Here is an 18,870-nt window from a genome sequence, read left to right as displayed (position 1 = left end):
ACATCTTCTGATTCCTATTCCAGAGCTCTTTCCAGTAGATCACAGCATCTCCCTAAACCCACAATTAAACATTTATTTATTTTAAGCATTGGATGTGGTGGCAGTTATGTATTTGTTTTTTAACCCTAAGTATTAGGACCAGCAAAGACCAGCAAAGTTTTTATGAGAAGAAAAAGGTCACTGTAAGCCCTAAACTGATGGAAAATCTTACTGAAGTATTTTTAGGGAGATCAAAATTTAATCATTTATCAAAGAATTGAAGGGAAAAAAATAAAAAAAGAAATGTATACATAAAAGTAATTTTATCCTAGTGAATAAGTTTTGAGCTGCAAGGCGCTTTATAAATACTTTAATTTATAGGACAGAAAATTAAGAGATGAGATAATGTGTCTGCAGACATTCAGATTATTAAAGAGAGAAGTGGGGTCAGAAGAAACATACTTATCTCTTAGAATATGTGCTTTGAGTGTATTTAATTCCAGCAATTAACTGATGGATTTCCTTTTATTGAGGGATGGCCAAAAGGTGGGCAGTTAGAGATCAAAGCTCAAACTGTGACTTCTACTCATATTAGTACTTGTGACCTTATGCGAAATACCACACCTCAATTTTCTTATGTAAAACAAGGTGTCTGGTGCATAGCATGTATTCAACAAATATTAACTATTAACTATTAGCAATAATTTGGCAGGCTTAGGTATATATCTTGAATTTTGATAAAAGTAGTTTCCATCTTCTAGAAACTTAGAAATTAGTGGGAAAGATCATACACACAGTTATTTAATAAATACTTGTTAATGACATAATAGAATGTGGATACTGGATAGTTATTCACAGACTGTTATGCATCTATGGGACCACAAAGCATCCAAATTGACCTGAGAATGAGGGTGATGCATTTCTCTGGGAAATCAGTGTAGGGATATTTATAGGTGAATGATCTTAGGATCGATTCCTGTGGCAGAGTGAAGAAAGCAGTACTGAGCAGAGGGAGAAGCTGCATGGGCTCACATGCAATCACAGTGAACATCTCAGCTAATCTCGAGTGAAATTCTGGACCTTGGATAGCCCTTCAGAATTGTCCTGAATTAGGGCAAGTGGTCCTTAATAGACTCCTATACTGACCAGTCATTGGATGCAATCTGTCTGTAGGAAGGAGCAGTGACCTTGAATGAGATGACTGTCTTCAGTCATAGGCATACCCAGGCAGGGGACCTTGGCTACAAGCTGTTAGCCAGCCATGTTCCCAGGAAGTGGGAGAAGGAGTGCTTCAGGTCTGAAGGGAGGATATAGAGGAGCACATCGGAGCATATACCATAGTAGGTATCAGGGAAGACTTTCTGAAATAAAGGAAAATCTTAAAGATTTAGAAGATGTATCCAAAGTTGGGTTTATATGTATAGGGTAAGGATACAGCATAAACAAAGGCGTGGGTGGTTAAGGGAAATTGCAAGTAGTTTCTGGATCATAATCACAGTAAGGGGGTATCTGATTGGGTGAGGTTGGGGGAACAATATGATAGTAATAGCTGAATAAGTAGGTAGGACCAGGTCAGGAAGAGTTTTAGGTGGCAGACTTTAAGCTGTAGATACTTGAACACTGTTGAAATATGTGAAGGATGGCAGAGCCCAAGTCAGACTGTGTTTCAGAAAAAACATCTCAATAATAGCGTGGAAGATATATTTGAGAGCATCAAGACTGGAGGCAGGAAGGCTTTATAACCGTCTGGGTGTTAGATGACGAGGATCTGGATAATACTGCCTCTCTAGCGGAAGTACTTAGTAATTTCATGTTGATTGTGTGTTATTGCACATGATGTGTTTATCATAACACTCTCACATTATTGTTTTTTTCTTATTTATATTCTCTTGGGTTCTACAGATTTTATTTTCTATCTGAGAAAATCATTTGGACTTTCCCTGGAGGATAAAAGGAAAATATGTGTATTACATGTACATTTGTAAGCTCATCAATCTATTCACAACATTTACTTTCAATCAATATGTGTCTAGAGCATGAGAAAGATCTATTTGAAATTTTTTTTGGTTTATACATTATGGCCACAACTATTACAAGAGTTTTCAAAATATAATTTCTATTAAGATAAAATATTTTAAAAAAGAAAACTCAAAAATTTCTGAATTTAATTTGAAAGAGGAAAAATATAGAAAATGTAAAAATAGAAGAAAAAAACCCACCATGAATTCCATAGTTTTGATTTTAGTTGGAATTTAGTTGAATTTGAGAAGGTCAATTGACCAAAGCCTCATCAAAGTTTCTTCATCTTTAAAATGTGTCTAATAATACTTAGCTCAAAATTCATTGTAAGGATTAAATGATTATAATATTAAAAATCATTTCACAGATTATAAAATACTATACAAGTGTTAGCATTAATTCCTTTAATAATTTATCATAACGAGGCATCCTAATTCAGAGGGAAGAGAAATGAGAACAAGCACAGAAAAGCAAAGCTAGATATCTGGAGTCCTGACTTGAGGCCACCTGTGGTGCTACTGGGCCTGGAGAATTAGTGCTGGGTATGAGTGAAGATAGAGGTGGACAGGGAAGTCACAAGGGTGTAGCTTCCCTTTTCAAGCTTCTGTTTGATTTTCTTTGAAAGAGTGAATAATGCCAGTTTATAGCGTGCTTATTTTAATTAAGCTTTCACCAGAACAGGCATTATGTTTTAATGAGTTTTAATTTCTCATTTGATGCCATTGTGAATCTTAATATTTAACTGCATGAGAAGGTGATGATTACAGATCTATTTTCTGCTGGGTCTTGGCAGGAAAGAGGGCCAGAGACACCAGCTTTATTACAGTAGCATTACAGAGTGGAAACCACACCTAACTAGGAAGGAGCCAAACATCCCATATTTAAGTCTTTTTCCCTCCTTGGACAAAAATATTACATATTTCTGAACCTCAGCCTTCTTTTCTTTAAAACCAGAGGTCTGGAATTAAATGATTAAGTTCCTTCTGGATCTATAATTCTGATTCTCAAGGTTCACAATTCTCTCAAGAGAGAAAAATGGAGATCTCAGAGTGTACACCTCACTTTAGCTTTTTGATCACAGAGCTGCATTATTTGGGTGAAGGTCAGAATTACAAAGATGCTCAAGGACCAGGAAATGCTCAGTGAGGGCAGTGGGCATCTTAAGAGGAGATAAGTGTGCCTTCCTCATGCAGATGCCAGAATGACATTCATACCATGTACCCTGAAGCCTACTTCAGATGCCTCCGACCCTCCTAAACCTACCCACTCTTTGCACCCTTAATACCACCCCAGCCTCATAAGCGCACACACACACACACACACACACACACACACACACAAGAACTGAGAGACATTTTGGAAAAGAACCAAAGCAAATTCTTCAGGAGCCTAGAAAAAAGACTAGACTAATTATTTGCTAGTCCTATTGTCAGGCTGTCTGACATTAGCCAAGTTTCATATAGTTTCAAGTTTCAGCTCAAAACATTTACATAAGAGTACCCCTGATGTTTTACAGTGGTTTTTCTTGTTATAAAACTCTCAAAACATTGACCTCCTTGGAAACATTTCTTCTTACAGTCCATTGCATTTTATTAATGTCTCTTCTTTGGTTTCTTGAGTTGCCATATGCACACCCTCTCTCCCCACGATGAGACTATCAACTCTTTAGATCTATTTCTCATCTTCTGTTGTGGTGACATCATCACTGTTTGTTAAGAAAATGATTATTATGTCTCCAAGGATCCAATCCCACACATAATCCATTAAAATAAAATGAGATGTGTTCATAAAAGAATTGTAGATTTAAACTCCTAAAGGATGGCATGTTTCAAAAAGACAAATAGCAGCAGAAACAGCTGAACTATGAGGAGATGGCCACACAGGTTGGAAAAAAAGCATAAGGCCTTGGTCGCTGTCATTGCATTTGTTTGAAGCAGTGTGCCAACCCTTTAATGCACACAGTTGTGTTTCCAAGACCACTGTAGAGTAGCCACGATATCAAGAGTTTAAAATCATTGCAACCCTAATTTACTGTTTATCTAATTTACAAAACTGAGTCACACACCATTATTAAGGACCTGCTATGTGCCAAGTATTGCATTTATGGGTACTGATATAAAAGTAACTGAAATATACTTCCTGTCCTCAAGGAAGGCCAACCAGTTATTTAGTGACCTAGTTTGTAACAAAGCTAAACTGTGAGGTCTGGGAGACTAGTGACCTCATCACTGACTGCAAGTTTGCCAGTGCCTAGTAGAGTTTCGGGAACATAGAAGTAATACAATAAGTGTTTGTGAAATGAATTTACCACCCTGCATTACTTGATTAACCATTTTTTTCTAGTGTACAAGCTGCTCATTGAAAAAAAAATCAGAGATGTTAACAATTAAGTATATAGTCTATTTTTAATCCGCAATGATGTGTTGTGTATTTTGATGCCATTACTTGGATTTATTTTTGTCTCTCACATTACTGACCAAAAAATTCTAAATTATGCCTCACCTTATTTTTTAGTAAATCATTCAAACATAAAATTTTACTCCTCTTTTGTCACCTTCAAGATAATGTAAAAAATAATTTAAGAAAAGTAAATAAGGGAAGTACAAGTAGAAAAAATCTTTTGATAGAAGAAAGTATTTATTTCAAGCCCCTGAGTTTGAGTCAATTCTCTGTCATTAGTTTTATATGTATAAATTCACTGCACCTCCATAACAATAACAGCAACAATAAAAATAACAACAATAATATCATGTTTGAATTAATTCCCTATCCTCTAGAATTTGAGCCAACATCAAAATAATCAGTCTGGGAATAAATACACTACCATGTGTAAAATAGCTAGCACAGGGAGCTCACCTCAGTGCTCTGTGACGACCTAGATGGGTGGGATGGGGGGGTGGGTGGGAGGGAGGTCCAAGGGGGAGGGGATATAGGTACACATATAGCTGATTCCCCTCACTGTACAGCAGAAACTAATACAACATTGTAAAGCAATTTTACTCCAATTAAAAAAAAAATTCTAAAAAAAAAATAGTCAGTCTGTGAAAACTGAAATTTAAAGCTTTGAAGAAGTTTTTACAGGGTTTTTTGCATCCCTTTGTCATAGGCCTAGACAGCCTGATTTTCAATTTGAAGGATAACTTTGATCATTTCTTTCTTTCACACTTTTCCATTAAAACTCTTAAATGACTAGGCCTGAGGCAGTTGAACACCACACCCAAGAAGGACCTACCTGTAATTCTGCTTTTCATTTCCTATGTGAAATCTGTCGTATTGTGAATAGGCTCGGTTTCCTTCCCAGTCCATTAACTCGATTCTTAGTGTGTACTGCCTCTGACTGGTTATGGCAAAAATAAACTCATTCCCCAGCCAATATTCACCAGAGGGATTTCCAAAACCCTGTGAAAGAAGACAGGGATGCGGTTGTTAATTCAGAGAGAAGCTCTTTCCATGTTTAGTATTAAGCTATGTTCTAAACAATAAAAAACATTCTTTAAAAGTAAAGATGGTTCTTTCATATTTTTATACACTTTCTTCGATTACTCACTCAGTATTTTTCTGCTATGTTTCCCTCCATCGAGGCTCATGTCTAATTCTTATTACAGTAAATTCTGATATACAAATCTGTGTAGATGAGATGTTTTTGAATTAAATGAATCTGGTTAATAGGTTTAACCAGTAAATGCTTCTCAATCACAGCTTGCTTTTGAAAACGTTTCTAAAATACTAGTTAATGGAATATTTTCAACATAGTGTAAATATTTTTCAATGAATATCATCAGCATAGTATCAGACAAGTTATTTAACAATATTACTATTATTTTTGTTATTATTATTCACAAGTCAAATTATGGTTAGATAATAACAGATTACTAGACCCTTAACTTCTCTAGCTTTAACAGTTTCATTTTTAAGTAATAATAAGCAAATCTGTAAGTCCAGAACTGTAATCATTTAAATACTTCGCCTCCATAGATTAGGATTTTGAGGCCGAAGGCTGACACTTAAGAGCTAGTAAGTGAACCTGGCCGGCTGCCCCGCCCCAGAATCTCAATATGGTTCCACTGTTGTCTTTAGGGCAATCCCAGTCACTGTTACTGTGTTCAAAACAGTTTTCTTTGTGGAGTAAAAGAAAGTACACAAAAGAAAGCTAACTCTTAATGTTGGCTATGTTAGTGATAGGAAAATTTAAAACCCTAGGAAACTACTGGCATCCTAGACTTTGGGTATTCACAATTGCCTCAGAAAGTGTTCCTTGGTAAAACTTGAAGTTCGGTGTAATTCTTGATATATCGGTTTGTTTTACTGACCAGACTATGAACTCCTTGACGACAGAAGCTGTGTTGTATTTGTGAATCCTCAAAGACTAGTAGAATGCTGGCATACACTGGGCACTCCATATGTTTTACTGAAGTTCAAAGAAAATGGAAGAAAGGGAGGAAGGAAGAAAACAAAGGCTATGTCACCCTGCAATTGCATTCAGAGAAGTAACCTTAAAACATAATTCTTGTTGTAGGTAATTTGGTTGTGTCTCAGGGGTGTTTCTTAAAGTGCCCAACTGAATCATAATCACTGGAGCACTAGTTGAAAAAAAATATTCCTGGCTCCAATCTGAATCAAACTATCTGAGAGCCAGTCCATAAATCTGAATCTGAACAAACTCCCCGTTTGTCTTGTGCACATTCATGCTTGGAAGACTTGGAGGTGTCCAGTAATCACATAATATACTTTGATGTTGCAGAAAGAAACATATTCTGGTTCATTGAGGTATTCATTAATAAAAGTTTTATTTTATCTGTATTAAGAAGAAGTATGAGGGAAGTACTAAAATAATCACAGCAATCCTTATTTTCTCAACACAGAAGATAGAATTTGGAAAATATTTGTTTCTTTTCATATTTAATGTATATCAACTTTACAGAATTACAACTACAGTAGAAGTGTTCTTAACTGATTTCTCCTTTAACCAACTTAACATATGAATCACTATTCTCCATTCCTTATTTAAAATATATTGATGTCCAGAGTACACTGAAAGTATTAAATACATTTGTGCACTACTGTCTGCCAATTGAGTGACTTACCAAAGGCCAACTGCATTTGGTCTCAAACTCATTTATTCCAGTTCTGTTATTGTAATGATAAGATTTATAATGTTATGTAAATAAGTTAAATATTAGTGGGGAAAGAGGAGTTTTTGTTCTGTTTTTATATAAAAACTAATTTAAATATTTAGATTTGCTCAATGAAAGCAAATCACTAAAAAACGCTTTTGAGCTATATGTTGTTGCAACAACTCTAAAAGACTGAGGAAAATAATAAAACTTTAGAGGATTTTTACTGTACATTACTTTGTATATGCCTTACTTGCTCTAGTTTAAAAAAAACAGAAGCTAGAAATTTGATGCATTTGATTATGGGAAAGTTTTATGAAAGAGCCACTGACTCAGAATTCCAAGCTTTGAGCCTACATTATAAACACATGGGTAAATGAATGTGTATTTTTTATATTTCAATGAAATGTATTAGCATATAGAGGTACACTTTTAAGGTTATTCCCCACTTTAGCTTAGTTTTTGATTAACTGAACACCCTTTGTCCAAATTGCAGTGGGTATATGCATCCCCAAAGACCATCTACCTGTAGCTCAGAACACAGGTAGATGATGAAGTCCATACTCCAGTGCCTCCTTTCTTCTCTGTTCCTAAGATGCTCAAGTCACACTTTGCAAGAGTTCCACAGTGGCAGGAAATCTTAGAGCAATTTAAGATGTGCTAAGAATTTTACACATTTTTAGGGCAGCTGGTGCTTCATACCAGGGAGAAGAGTAAAGTTTACCTTCTCCAATGAATAAGCAAAGCATAAAGTTACAGGGGACTGAAAGTCAAAGAATTAGCACATTCTCAATTGCAGCAGCCACTGGGAAGAAAAAGAAGACTGCTTGGATTCTCTTTGCATTTCTTCTCAGCTCAGACATGTCAAAACTCTCTCTATAGCCACTTGATTCCCTCTTTTGTGTAGCCAGTTAGAAGAGATTCAGTAATTGTACTAACTGTGAATAAGGAGGGTGGGAATGATGAAGTGTTAAGTTTTAGATCAAATATTTCCATGTTGTTGAAAGTGTTGCAAGGATAAAAGCTCTCCAGCTTAGTGAAAAGTACAGTGATCTCCAGCGAGCCTCAGAAAAGGAGGAGCGTTTGTATCATTCCTCCAAGAGCCTCCATTCCCCTCTTGGCATGCAGGCTTGTACCCCCCTCTAAGCGGAGATTAACAACCCTTCCTAAACAGTTTGCTTTTTCTGACTGAAAATAGAGGAAGAAGCAACTGAAAGCAATGAAATTTGCTTTCATAAGCCAAAATTTTATTTCATGCACCTTCCCAAAAAACTTTCTAAATATGCTGTATTGGCTGCAAGGAATCAACATGACTGTTAGAGAGATAGTGTAGGGAAGAAACCTTCTAATAGCTGAGTGCAGTGATGCAGAAACAAGCATTTCATCATAAAGATGAAAAAGTCAAGAAAGAAGGGGAAATGGGTTCCTACATTAGTAAACTGTCTGCTGGCTAGTTTATCAGGCCAGCCACGAATCTGACACCTAGGAATAAAGACTTGGCTTTGATTAAACAACTTCTACTCTCTCTCTCTGTTCCAATTTGAAGGCTTGCTCTGCCACACATTTGCTGTTACTTTGAAGCCTCAGCTTCCTTATATGCAAAACAAGGATTTAAAATGTCATTTCCATATAGAGTGTTGTGAGAAAAAAGTGAGATAATATACCTAAAGCATCTATCTCAGTGCTGATGCATGAGAAGCACTTAACAAAAATCTAGTTGTTTTTATTATAATTAGAGGATATATCACAATATATAGTAATTTTCTGTTTACTCGCCTGTCTCCCAAGAGACTATAAGCTGTATGATGTTAAGCGGTTCTTTCCTACTCTGTACGAGAAAGGGAACAAAAATAATCCAGGTCTTGTCTTAGCCTGAGAATTAATAAGGGGATATGAACCAATTCTTTAAATGGCTCTCAGATGCTAGAAACTAATGTATTCTTATGACAAGTTGAATATTGGTTTATACAAATGAGTACTGTCACTTTAATCCGAGAAGTTAATTATTAAACAAGAAATTTAAACCAACTGGTTGCAACTGGGGCTAAACTATGACACAAACCATAGTTTGTGTCTACAGATTATCTTCTTACTCTTGTTTCTGCTTTCTTAATGCTAAAGAGAAGCTGTCTTCTTCAACTCTACTGTGGTCATACTTTTTTTTAATCCCTTTCTCACTACATTTCAAAAGTTTTAGGATCTACAAAAGAGGTAATTTTTGAGATCTTAAGCCCATGCTAATAAACTGATAGTTTTGGCACTTACTTTCAGTTGGCAGTATATATCAGAAAGAGTTGTGGAGCTTTTTCAAAATATAGATGACTTGGTTCCTGTATGGTGGTTCTGACTCAGTTATGTCTGGGGTGGTCTTAGAGATCTGTACTTTTAAAAGGTTCCCCAGGTGAGTCTGCTGTGTACTAAAGGTGGGGAACCATAGGATTATGATGTAGAATAAATATTCCGAGTGCAAATGAGAAAAAATAAATTAACCAGATCAAATTACCTAAGTGGTACAAGGGAAGAGATAGGCATAAAACTTCATCTTCATATTGAAGATATTAGGAGTTAAGTGTTGATTATGTACTATGGGGCTGTCCTTGAAAAAATTCATATTTACGCCTGAAATACAGAGATGACCAATGCACAAACAAGCAAAAAAAGGTTTACACATTATTGTACACATAACAGCTTACCACAGGTTTATATTTTACTCCAAATAGATAGCTTGCAACATTCATAAGAATAAAAGTAAAATATTATACAAAATTCAGTGCTGACACTGAAAAAGTAGCAAGTCCTTATTGAATAAACAAACAATAGTAATAAAGATAGAATTTCTTCCTCTTTTTTTTTTTTTTTAAGTATTTATTTATTTATTTTTGGCTGTGTTGGGTGGGTCTTCGTTTCTTTGCGAGGGCTTTCTCTAGTTGTGGCAAGTGGGGGCTACTCTTCATCGCGGTGCACGGGCCTCTCACTATCGTGGCCTCTCTTGTTGCGGAGTACAGGCTCCAGACGCGCAGGCTCAGTAATTGTGGCTCACAGGCCTAGTTGCTCCGCGGCATGTGGGATCTTCCCAGACCAAGGCTCGAACCCGTGTCCCCTGCATTGGCAGGCAGATTCTCAACCACTGCGCCACCAGGGAAACCCTCTTCCTTTTTATAAATAAAATCCAAGGATGCTATGCCATATCCTTTCATGAAAACTGTTTAGTTACGTCAATCATAATCGTATGAAAGATTTTGATATCATAATTCAGATAGATTGTTAATCAATTTTAATCCTCCTTTAGCTCTTTAATAAAAGGCAAAAGACCCTGGAATTTAGCTTAAACTAATACTGACTTAAAATTGGCCTTAAAAACCACATTTTGCTAAAAAAAAAAAAAAAAAAAAAAAAAAAACCACACAGGGTAAAGACCAATATTCATTAGTTTTTGCCAAAATCTGCAGAAATGTTCAGTTTTGGTTTGTATTTTTCCAAGTTAATAAAATAATTGTCTCTGATACTTTATTTGTTTTGTCTGATAATGCTCATAGGAAGTGTTGACTTTTTATAGCTGAAACAATTGAAAACAGACACAGTCCATGTATCCTATGGATTTCATCTCTTTTCATAAAATGATTAAAGAAAACAGATAAGAAGTCAGGGTTACTGAGCTGTGGCTTTCCAAAGGTGCTTAATATACAATTCAGTTGTGCATCTCCTCTAACTGCCGAGACAGCCCAAGAAAGATCAGAGGATGATTTATTTCAGCATTTTAAACTTCTTATATATTTTTCTCCTTTTAATGTGAAGATGTTAAAATGCAGTTGAAAATGTGCTCTTAATTTCTTTCCAGAAACAAAGAACTCCCAGAAGGTATTGTGCTCAGCCTGAAATACTTGTGTAAGAAGCTCTGTTTATATGGGTAATTGTTTTCAATACAAAGACAGGTTGTCTCCAGGGCATTAGTCACTACCTTCTATAAAGTTAGGCCACTGGGGTACTATTTGGAACTCCTAGCTTGATTGGGCTTTATATGCAAAAGTACTGCTGGTAAGTGTTATTGCTGGAGGCCACTAAATGGTATCCTCATGGCTTGAAGGAGTTAATATAGTTCCTTAAGTGCCTCATTAAAAAAGCCCACTCCAGACTTCCCTCTCGGCAAACATCTTTACAAATCCATAAACCACGTTTTGCTTAATCTCCTCATAAGGAAGTTTAAGTGAAAACAAAGCTTAGGTGAAAGATTTTGTAGGCTTAAAGCCAATGTTAAGAATCAAATAAATTGCAAATCTTCCATATTGAGAGACGTTTAAAAATTATAATTATATATTTGTAATTTCATGCATTGGTAATGTTAACATATTGTTCTGGAGACCTTATGAAGCAAGAGGCAGCCCACAGATGTCAACCAGAATGAAGGGAAGGAGGGGAGGAAAGGCAGAAAAGAAGGAGGGATGAAACTTTATTTCTACACTCAGTGCCTGAGAAAGAAGTGAAGCGTCTTACTGCATTTAATAGATCAGTGAAGACTGAGGAGGAAGTGGTACACGCCAAGAAGTTCTTTTTCCCAAAGGATGTGTGCATCCTTGCCCCTAGCAGCAAGTTCTGATTCAGGGAGCAGAAGTGGGTGTGACTGATAAGCATTGGCATAAGGGGTCTATATCCATTCTTTGTGGAGTCGTTATTTTGTCTTTAGGTGAAAGAAAAGCTCTGGAGGAAACAACCGAAACACTTTATACCATGTGTTTTGGTGAAAATTAACCAAGTTATAACATATAATAAATTCTTTTAATTAAAACAAAAAGACGTCATCAGACTCATTTTGCCAATATGGTTCAGAAGTTTGGAGTTTATCTCATTTCTGAGCATGTAGAATTGACACTCGGATGATAAATTGTTCTAGTTTGAATAAAACATGATAGTCTTTCTACTTTAAAAAAGGGGAAAAAATAAATAAATAAATAAAAAAGGGAGAGGAGTAAACTTCACAAAAGCTGTGAATAAACAATAATTCAGTCCCATTCCAATAATTTAAAAAATTGCTTAAAATATATACATTTGGTAAATGCTTATGAGACATGAATCAATGCCATCCTTCATACGTCAGTCTCTCTTACTTAACGTGCCTAGTTTGCCAAGGCAGCAGATGCTTACAGCTAGTAAGTCACCATTTTGGAAAGTCACTGTGATGACAACTTTATATCAAATTTTCTTTTACCATTAGTATCAATAATAATGTATTTCAGACTTGCCAGAATCTATATTTATAGTCTAATTCTCAGATAACTTCTTCACGTCTCATTTTAGTAGTGAAAATAATCATGATTTAAGGTGATTTGCAAAATAATATTTTTGCCAGAGTTAAGAAAAAAATTTGCAGTCTTTGATGTTTTAATCTTGGATCATGATAATACTTACTATTTACTGACAATTCAATGTGCCAAGAGCTTTACTTATAGCTAATTCTCGCAATATGCCTGCAAGGCAGATGAGGTACTATTATTAATGTACTCTTTTAACAAGTGAGAAAGTTAAGGTATGGGTAAGTGATTTGCCAAAAATCACTCCATTTGTAAGTGGCACGGTAAAGACTAGAACTGTGCATGTGCAAGACAGGAAGCCACGTCTCCAGGGCGACCCCAGAACCAAGAATCTTCAGTCTACAGAACTCAAAGAATAGAAATGTTGCTCCTGGAGCTCTTTACAAAGCAAGAAATCTTTTAATATGAAAACTCTGGGTTCCAGCAGCTTATATAGACTGATTCAAGCCTAGCCAATCAGCTTCTACGTTTGAAATTCCCCTGATCCTTTAAATTTCACCCTGATCCCTGGATTGTGGAGACAGATTTGAAGAGCCTTGCCTCTTGTCTCCTTACTGGTCGACCTCGAAATAAAAGCTCTTTCTTTTCTCAAAAGCCTGTGCCATAGTATTGGCTTCTACAAACCTTAGGCAACGAGCCCTTGCTCAGTAACATCACCTTTATCCTATGTTCTCACAGGTAATTTTGTATAATAGGTTTGATATAAAAATTAGGTAAGAATTTATGTATGAGGCTTACACATATTAAACATCGAAAGGGTTAGATATGATGATGGTGATGATGGTGGTGGTGATGATGTCTGCTGTTATTTTGGAGACCTCAGTGAATCATGCCTCACAGTTCACACCCTTGTGTACTTGTCTCACTTTGAATCTGGACTGGCCCTGTCACCAACTTTAACTAAAAGAATGTAGCGGAAGTGAAACCATGCCATTTCTGGGTCTAATAAATCTTAAAAAGGACTGGAAGGTTCTATTTTTGTGCTTGAGGGATGCCAACTGCCACTTAATAAGTCTGATGACCCTGGATCACTGTACTGGGAGAAGCCCAACTTAGCCACATCGAGGAGTTCTCAGTCCATAGCCAGCAACAACTTGCCAGCCATGTGAGTGAAGCCATTGGTAGTACCTCCCAGTCCTGCACCACAGCCCACAGCCCTGCACACTTCCCTTGTCCTGGCTCATGTACCCAGCCTGGGTCTAAATTCTAGCTTCCTCCACCCTCATTCAACCAGGAACAAATTCAGACAATATGTAACAGTTCACTCAATAATTTCAGTAATATATTTTTCCTTCTGATGCACACATGGAAATCATTTACTGAAAAAGATTTATGAGTGTTTTGTGTTTAATAAGAATAATGTCACAAATGTATCATTTTATTTTTAAAATAACTGAAAGACACCTAAAAATACAAAGGTTTATCACATAGTGTAGTGAAGAAAATCTCATGATAAATCATCAAAAACTATGTAAATTCTTCCATCTTACCATTTTATATTCTTTCCAACCTCTTTGGAAATCTAGACTTCCATCTTCACGATGCTGTATTACAGTCCAACCTCCCCCATTGAGATCCATATTGCAAAATACCTGACAAAGGGAAAATAAAGTCAAGTGAAAATTATGTCTATTTTAAACAAACAGGTATCAGATATGTTTCAAGACAGAAATAGGATGGATAGGTCTATAGACAAAAATAATAAAAATTGCCATACTGAAAATATTAATTTAGACATTTTATTGGCTATTTCTTCCTATATTCGAGTTGTTTCTGATTAAATCCCATCAAATGTGCATAAATTACTTGTAAAGGTTTAAATCAGTCAGCTGAAAATTGTCTCAGTCACAGACTATAAAAATTATTTTTAAAAAGTTTGTCTTAAATGGTAATAGGCACTATGCATATTCAAGTTTTTAAAATGCTACTAAAAGTTTCCAAAGTTACAGACCATTTTATTGCTAAAACTTAAGATTTGGAATTTTCTAACTTTAATTTATTAAATCACAATATACTAATAATAAAGGTTTTAGAAAAATAATATTTAAAAAATCATTTATATTTAGCTATTACACATTTCATTGTATATTAACTCCTACATGCTCATATACTACAATAATTACTCTTGATGGTTCAGTATTACATTAGAGGCAAAATTTGGTCCCCAGCATATGGAGAACACATTATTTGCTTGAATTTTTGTCATGAACAATAAGAAGAGAACATGACATACTGTATTCCTTCTGACTGTGAGAAGCATTTCTTTCCCATGTGGAAAAGTTATCCAAATCTTTCAAAGACTTATGCTTATTTCAATTATTCTAAATACAATATTATTTATTTAGAAATTGATTCATTTCTCCCCAAGTCCACCCAAGGAGAGAAACATATCTGTAATGGCATTATCTTTGGAGAGCAATCACTGTAATTGATGTAGCATAAATGTGGCAGCTTGATTATTCAAGGGCTCAGCTTTGGGGAACATCATTCCCCCGGCAATTGAATACTAAAGCAATTTGGAGGCTGGCTAAAGGTGTAGATATGAGGCAACAGCAGCAGGCAGGCTGTGTGGGCAAAGAGCTTGATTAAAGGAAAAACCTCAAGTGTTTTCCCTGAAGCATTAAATTTGGAGCACAAATGGCTAAAGGGTATGAAAACAATGGCAAGAAATGTTATTCAAAGGACAAACTGTCCATGTACTTCCTGGCAGTAAAAGGAACTAAGAGGTACATACTTAACTGTGAGCATATAAAAATAGGCAAAATGCTCTCCTGAGGGCTCTTCCTCTAATTTGAACATCCACCCATCAGTATGTATTCATTATCACTAGGAACTGACTCACCTCCAAGATCGCAGATTTGAAATTCCTCTCCCTGTCCTGAAGTTCTCCCTCTACTAATCCCTTAGCCTCTATGCACCTGCTCTTTGTCCTCAACATAACCTCCGTCTAGTCTTTTGTCTTCCTTAATTCTAATTCTAATTCAATTTTTTTCACCCAACAAGCATTTTTGGGCATTGATTCTGTGTTACAACTGGCGAAATACGGATCATTTCCTCAAAACATCTAAAAGTTAAAACACTGAGTGCCCCTGTAGAGTTAAGGAGATGTGGGAATCCACAATTTTCAACTCTAGTGACCTGAGAATAATAGAGTCAGTAATCTAAATGAGAAATTTAAGGAAGAGAGCTAACATGTGAGAAAAGAAAATGATCATGGTTTTGAAAACCTAGAGTTTCAGGTAGCATAGTCATCCAAAAGGGGGAGTTTATTGATCAGTTAGGGATGATCTAACTGTAGGTAGATCAAGGGTAAGAATAAGGATAAGAGCATGAGGGACTAAGAAAGAAATAGTCATAACAATACTATGCCTTTTAAGTGCTAGATAATTTAAACACTCTACACGCATTTTCTAATTTATCTCACAACAACCCTGTGATGTAGGTATGATTATTATCTCCATTTTGCAGATGAAAAACCTAAGGCTTTGAGTATTTCAGCAACTTACCAATGGTTATTATTAATATAAGATACTGGATCTAGGATTTGAACCCCCTGTTTACCTAATTCAAAATTATATTAGGGGTAATCTTCTTGAAAGCAGTAGTTGATAGCACAAAGATGGAATTTAAAGAAGTAAAAAAAAAAAAAAGTGGAAACAGATGTGGGGGGAGGGTCGGGTCCAAGAATGGGCTTTGGTGAACAACTGATGGAGATAAAAGACACCAATAACCTTTAGGCAGGCAGGAACTTCATTTTATTTGCTACTGTCCCTGGTGCCTAGAGCAGTATGGACAGTAGCCTAGCAGGTACTAAATGAATATTTGTTGAAAAACTAGAGATGCAATAAGGAAAGACATAAAATAGGAAAACTTGATTAATGGAATGCAGTGAAAGCTGGGGATGGATTTTGAGTTGGGGGAATAATCTACTTAATCAAATATTCCAGACAAGTCAAGATAAATAAAGATTAGGAAAATACACACTTAAATTTAAACTGAAGGAGCCATTAGTGACCTTGAAGAGAGAGACTGCAGGATTCCTATAAGAATAAAATCCAGATGGCACAGTTTACAGAGGGCATAGTTGATGATTCAACACAAGTGGCCAAAGTGGAACTTTACTGGTAAAACAGATAAGAGTGAGTGAAAATGTCAAGGAAATATTTTGTTAGAGGAAACTAATTTCACTTGTTTTTTAATTATATTTTACCCTGCCTTGACTGGTTAACCTAGAATTTTTTTTCCAGATTTTGATTTCCTAATGGACACTGATTGCCTGAAAGTTTGCCAAACTGTGTTTGCAAACCTATGAAGTCCACTTAACACTCTCAGGGAAAGGAATAACTACATCTATAAATATAGAGTGTGTAGAGAAAACTGTTCTTTACAGTTTTTTTATTACTATTATCTATGTTATTAAAATTCTATGCACTTAAAAAGTTTTAAAATCACTCACTAATTTTAGAAAAAGACAACTTTCTTTTTAAACAAAGGTATCTAGTGACTTGAAAATGTTAAGATGTGTTGGGAGTACTTCTTAGGTAAAGACCCAGAGAAAGTTGCCCAGAGGAGAGAGGAGTTACCCAGGCAGATTACTGCCTTGGAAGCTAAAGTGCAGAGAACTTAAGAGGTTAGACCTTACGCTCTACAATTCTTGTTAGGACTCAGTAATAACAGCAAGGATAACAGCTGCCATTTGTGGAATGTGGACACAATAGAACTGAATGACACATTGGTTAGGGGCATGGACTCAGGTGCAACATTGCCTGTGTTCCAGTCCCACCTCTGCTCTCTCAAGCTATGTCATGGATCTTTTGCAAGGATTAAATGAGTCAATGCATATGGAGTTTTTAGAACAGTGTTTGGCACATACTAAGCTTTGTCATTAATCTCTTAGATTATCTCATCTCTACAGATGAGATAATATGTATTTATATTGTGCACTTATACTCTATGTATATAATATCTCATATATTATAACAGCTATTATATATATTTCACATAATTTATTATTTATAATTTATTATGAATAATATAGGACATAAAAGCCAAAATATATAGAAGTTCAATAAACTGTCCTTATGATTACAATTACCAGCTTCTTGTTAATAATACTGGCATCATCAATCTTTGAGCATGCTTTTTAGTGTACGTGTATATGTATATATATACATATATGTATATGTACATATATATATGAAGTTGGATTCATGCTAGCACACACACACAAAAGACCATGTTATTTCTAGTCAGAAGAAAAATAAAAAGCCTATGCTTAACAGATGAAGGAAGTTAAAAAAATTAGGTGGTTGGTTTCGAAAGATTTGAGATATGAAAGGACTTGAAAAGTTCCTTCGCCAATATGGTATGGTCTGTGCTATCTGGCAGTGCCCTTCCTGTAGACACAGGCCCCACTACATTTACTATGCCTGTTGTATTTATTGATCATATGACTTGGGCTTAACTCTATCCGAGAAAAGATTGAACTGGCTCCTATCCCAGGCAAGGTCAAAGCTTTCAAGCATTAAGTATCCTTTAACATAATATAACAATTTAAACCCAAACAAAAAGGGGAAATTTGATTCACATAGTTCTTATGCTTTTATGCTGTGTGCAAGTTGGAATGATTAACCTTGTGAGTGTTAATTATTTTTCCATAGCCTTAAATAAAAAAGGCTCAATACATTTGTTATAGTCCTTTTCCAAGAATTAGAGAGATTATAAATTCAGAAACAAATTTTTAAATATTTTACAATAATCAGAGTTATGATTTAATGGTTTGTTTTAGTGAATGAAACTAAGCTGGTAATAGTGCATTTGGTTTTAGAAACATGAAATAAAAGGAAAAATCCTATTCCCTACTACCATGCATGGAGGGAATTCAGAGAGGAAGATAACCACAAGCTATTAATAATGAAAAAAAGTAAAAAATAAATATATAAATGATCTAATTCTCATTTTCTATCTGCTTGAAAATTTTAATAGTCCTAGAAAACTGCCTTTGGCTTCCACGTCACATTTGAAAAGATAATACTCTTCTAACTTTTGCAGACATTCTTTCTTGGCAGGGAATGATGTCAGTCAAAACAACTGTGTAACAATTGTGTATACTTGCAACTCTCACTCTGCCTAAAATTAATAATTCTTATTAATAGTTTTTGTTAATTGCCTAAATAGGCCAATTTAATTGATTGATCCATATCTTATATCATACATAATTGAACTTTTTGTTTTGTTTTTATATAGGCTTGCCTTGAGTTTCTCACCCTTGCTAGAACTTCTGTAAGCACTAAAATGAGCAAAGTTTTTGTTAGGCATATCCACGATTAGCACCAAACTTTATAGCTCCGAAGTATAATCTACATGGAAGGGTGAAGGTCCGAAAGATGCATTTTCCAAGCACTTTTTATAGAACTGAGAGGATACCAATTATTTATATCAAAATAAGAAAA

General features: G+C 35.5%; 1 protein-coding gene across 2 annotated transcripts in view; it reads right to left on the bottom strand.

Annotated features, from left to right (window-relative positions):
• The window catches only part of ANGPT1 (angiopoietin 1), a 270,839-nt gene that overhangs the window by 34,050 nt on the left and 217,919 nt on the right, over positions 1-18,870 (bottom strand). For both annotated transcript variants that reach the window (XM_007188771.2, XM_007188772.2), the window contains exons 6-7: positions 13,909-14,010; positions 5,231-5,397 (exon numbers count right to left, since the gene is read on the bottom strand). In XM_007188771.2, the coding sequence (XP_007188833.1) occupies positions 5,231-5,397; positions 13,909-14,010 (269 nt within the window). The remainder of the gene's footprint in view (positions 1-5,230; positions 5,398-13,908; positions 14,011-18,870) is intronic.

This window comes from Balaenoptera acutorostrata, chromosome 17, assembly GCF_949987535.1.
Source record: "Balaenoptera acutorostrata chromosome 17, mBalAcu1.1, whole genome shotgun sequence".
NCBI lineage: Eukaryota > Metazoa > Chordata > Mammalia > Artiodactyla > Balaenopteridae > Balaenoptera > Balaenoptera acutorostrata.
The sequence above is the reverse complement of the archived record's forward strand: the minus strand, read 5'-3'. Positions and strand labels throughout refer to the sequence as shown.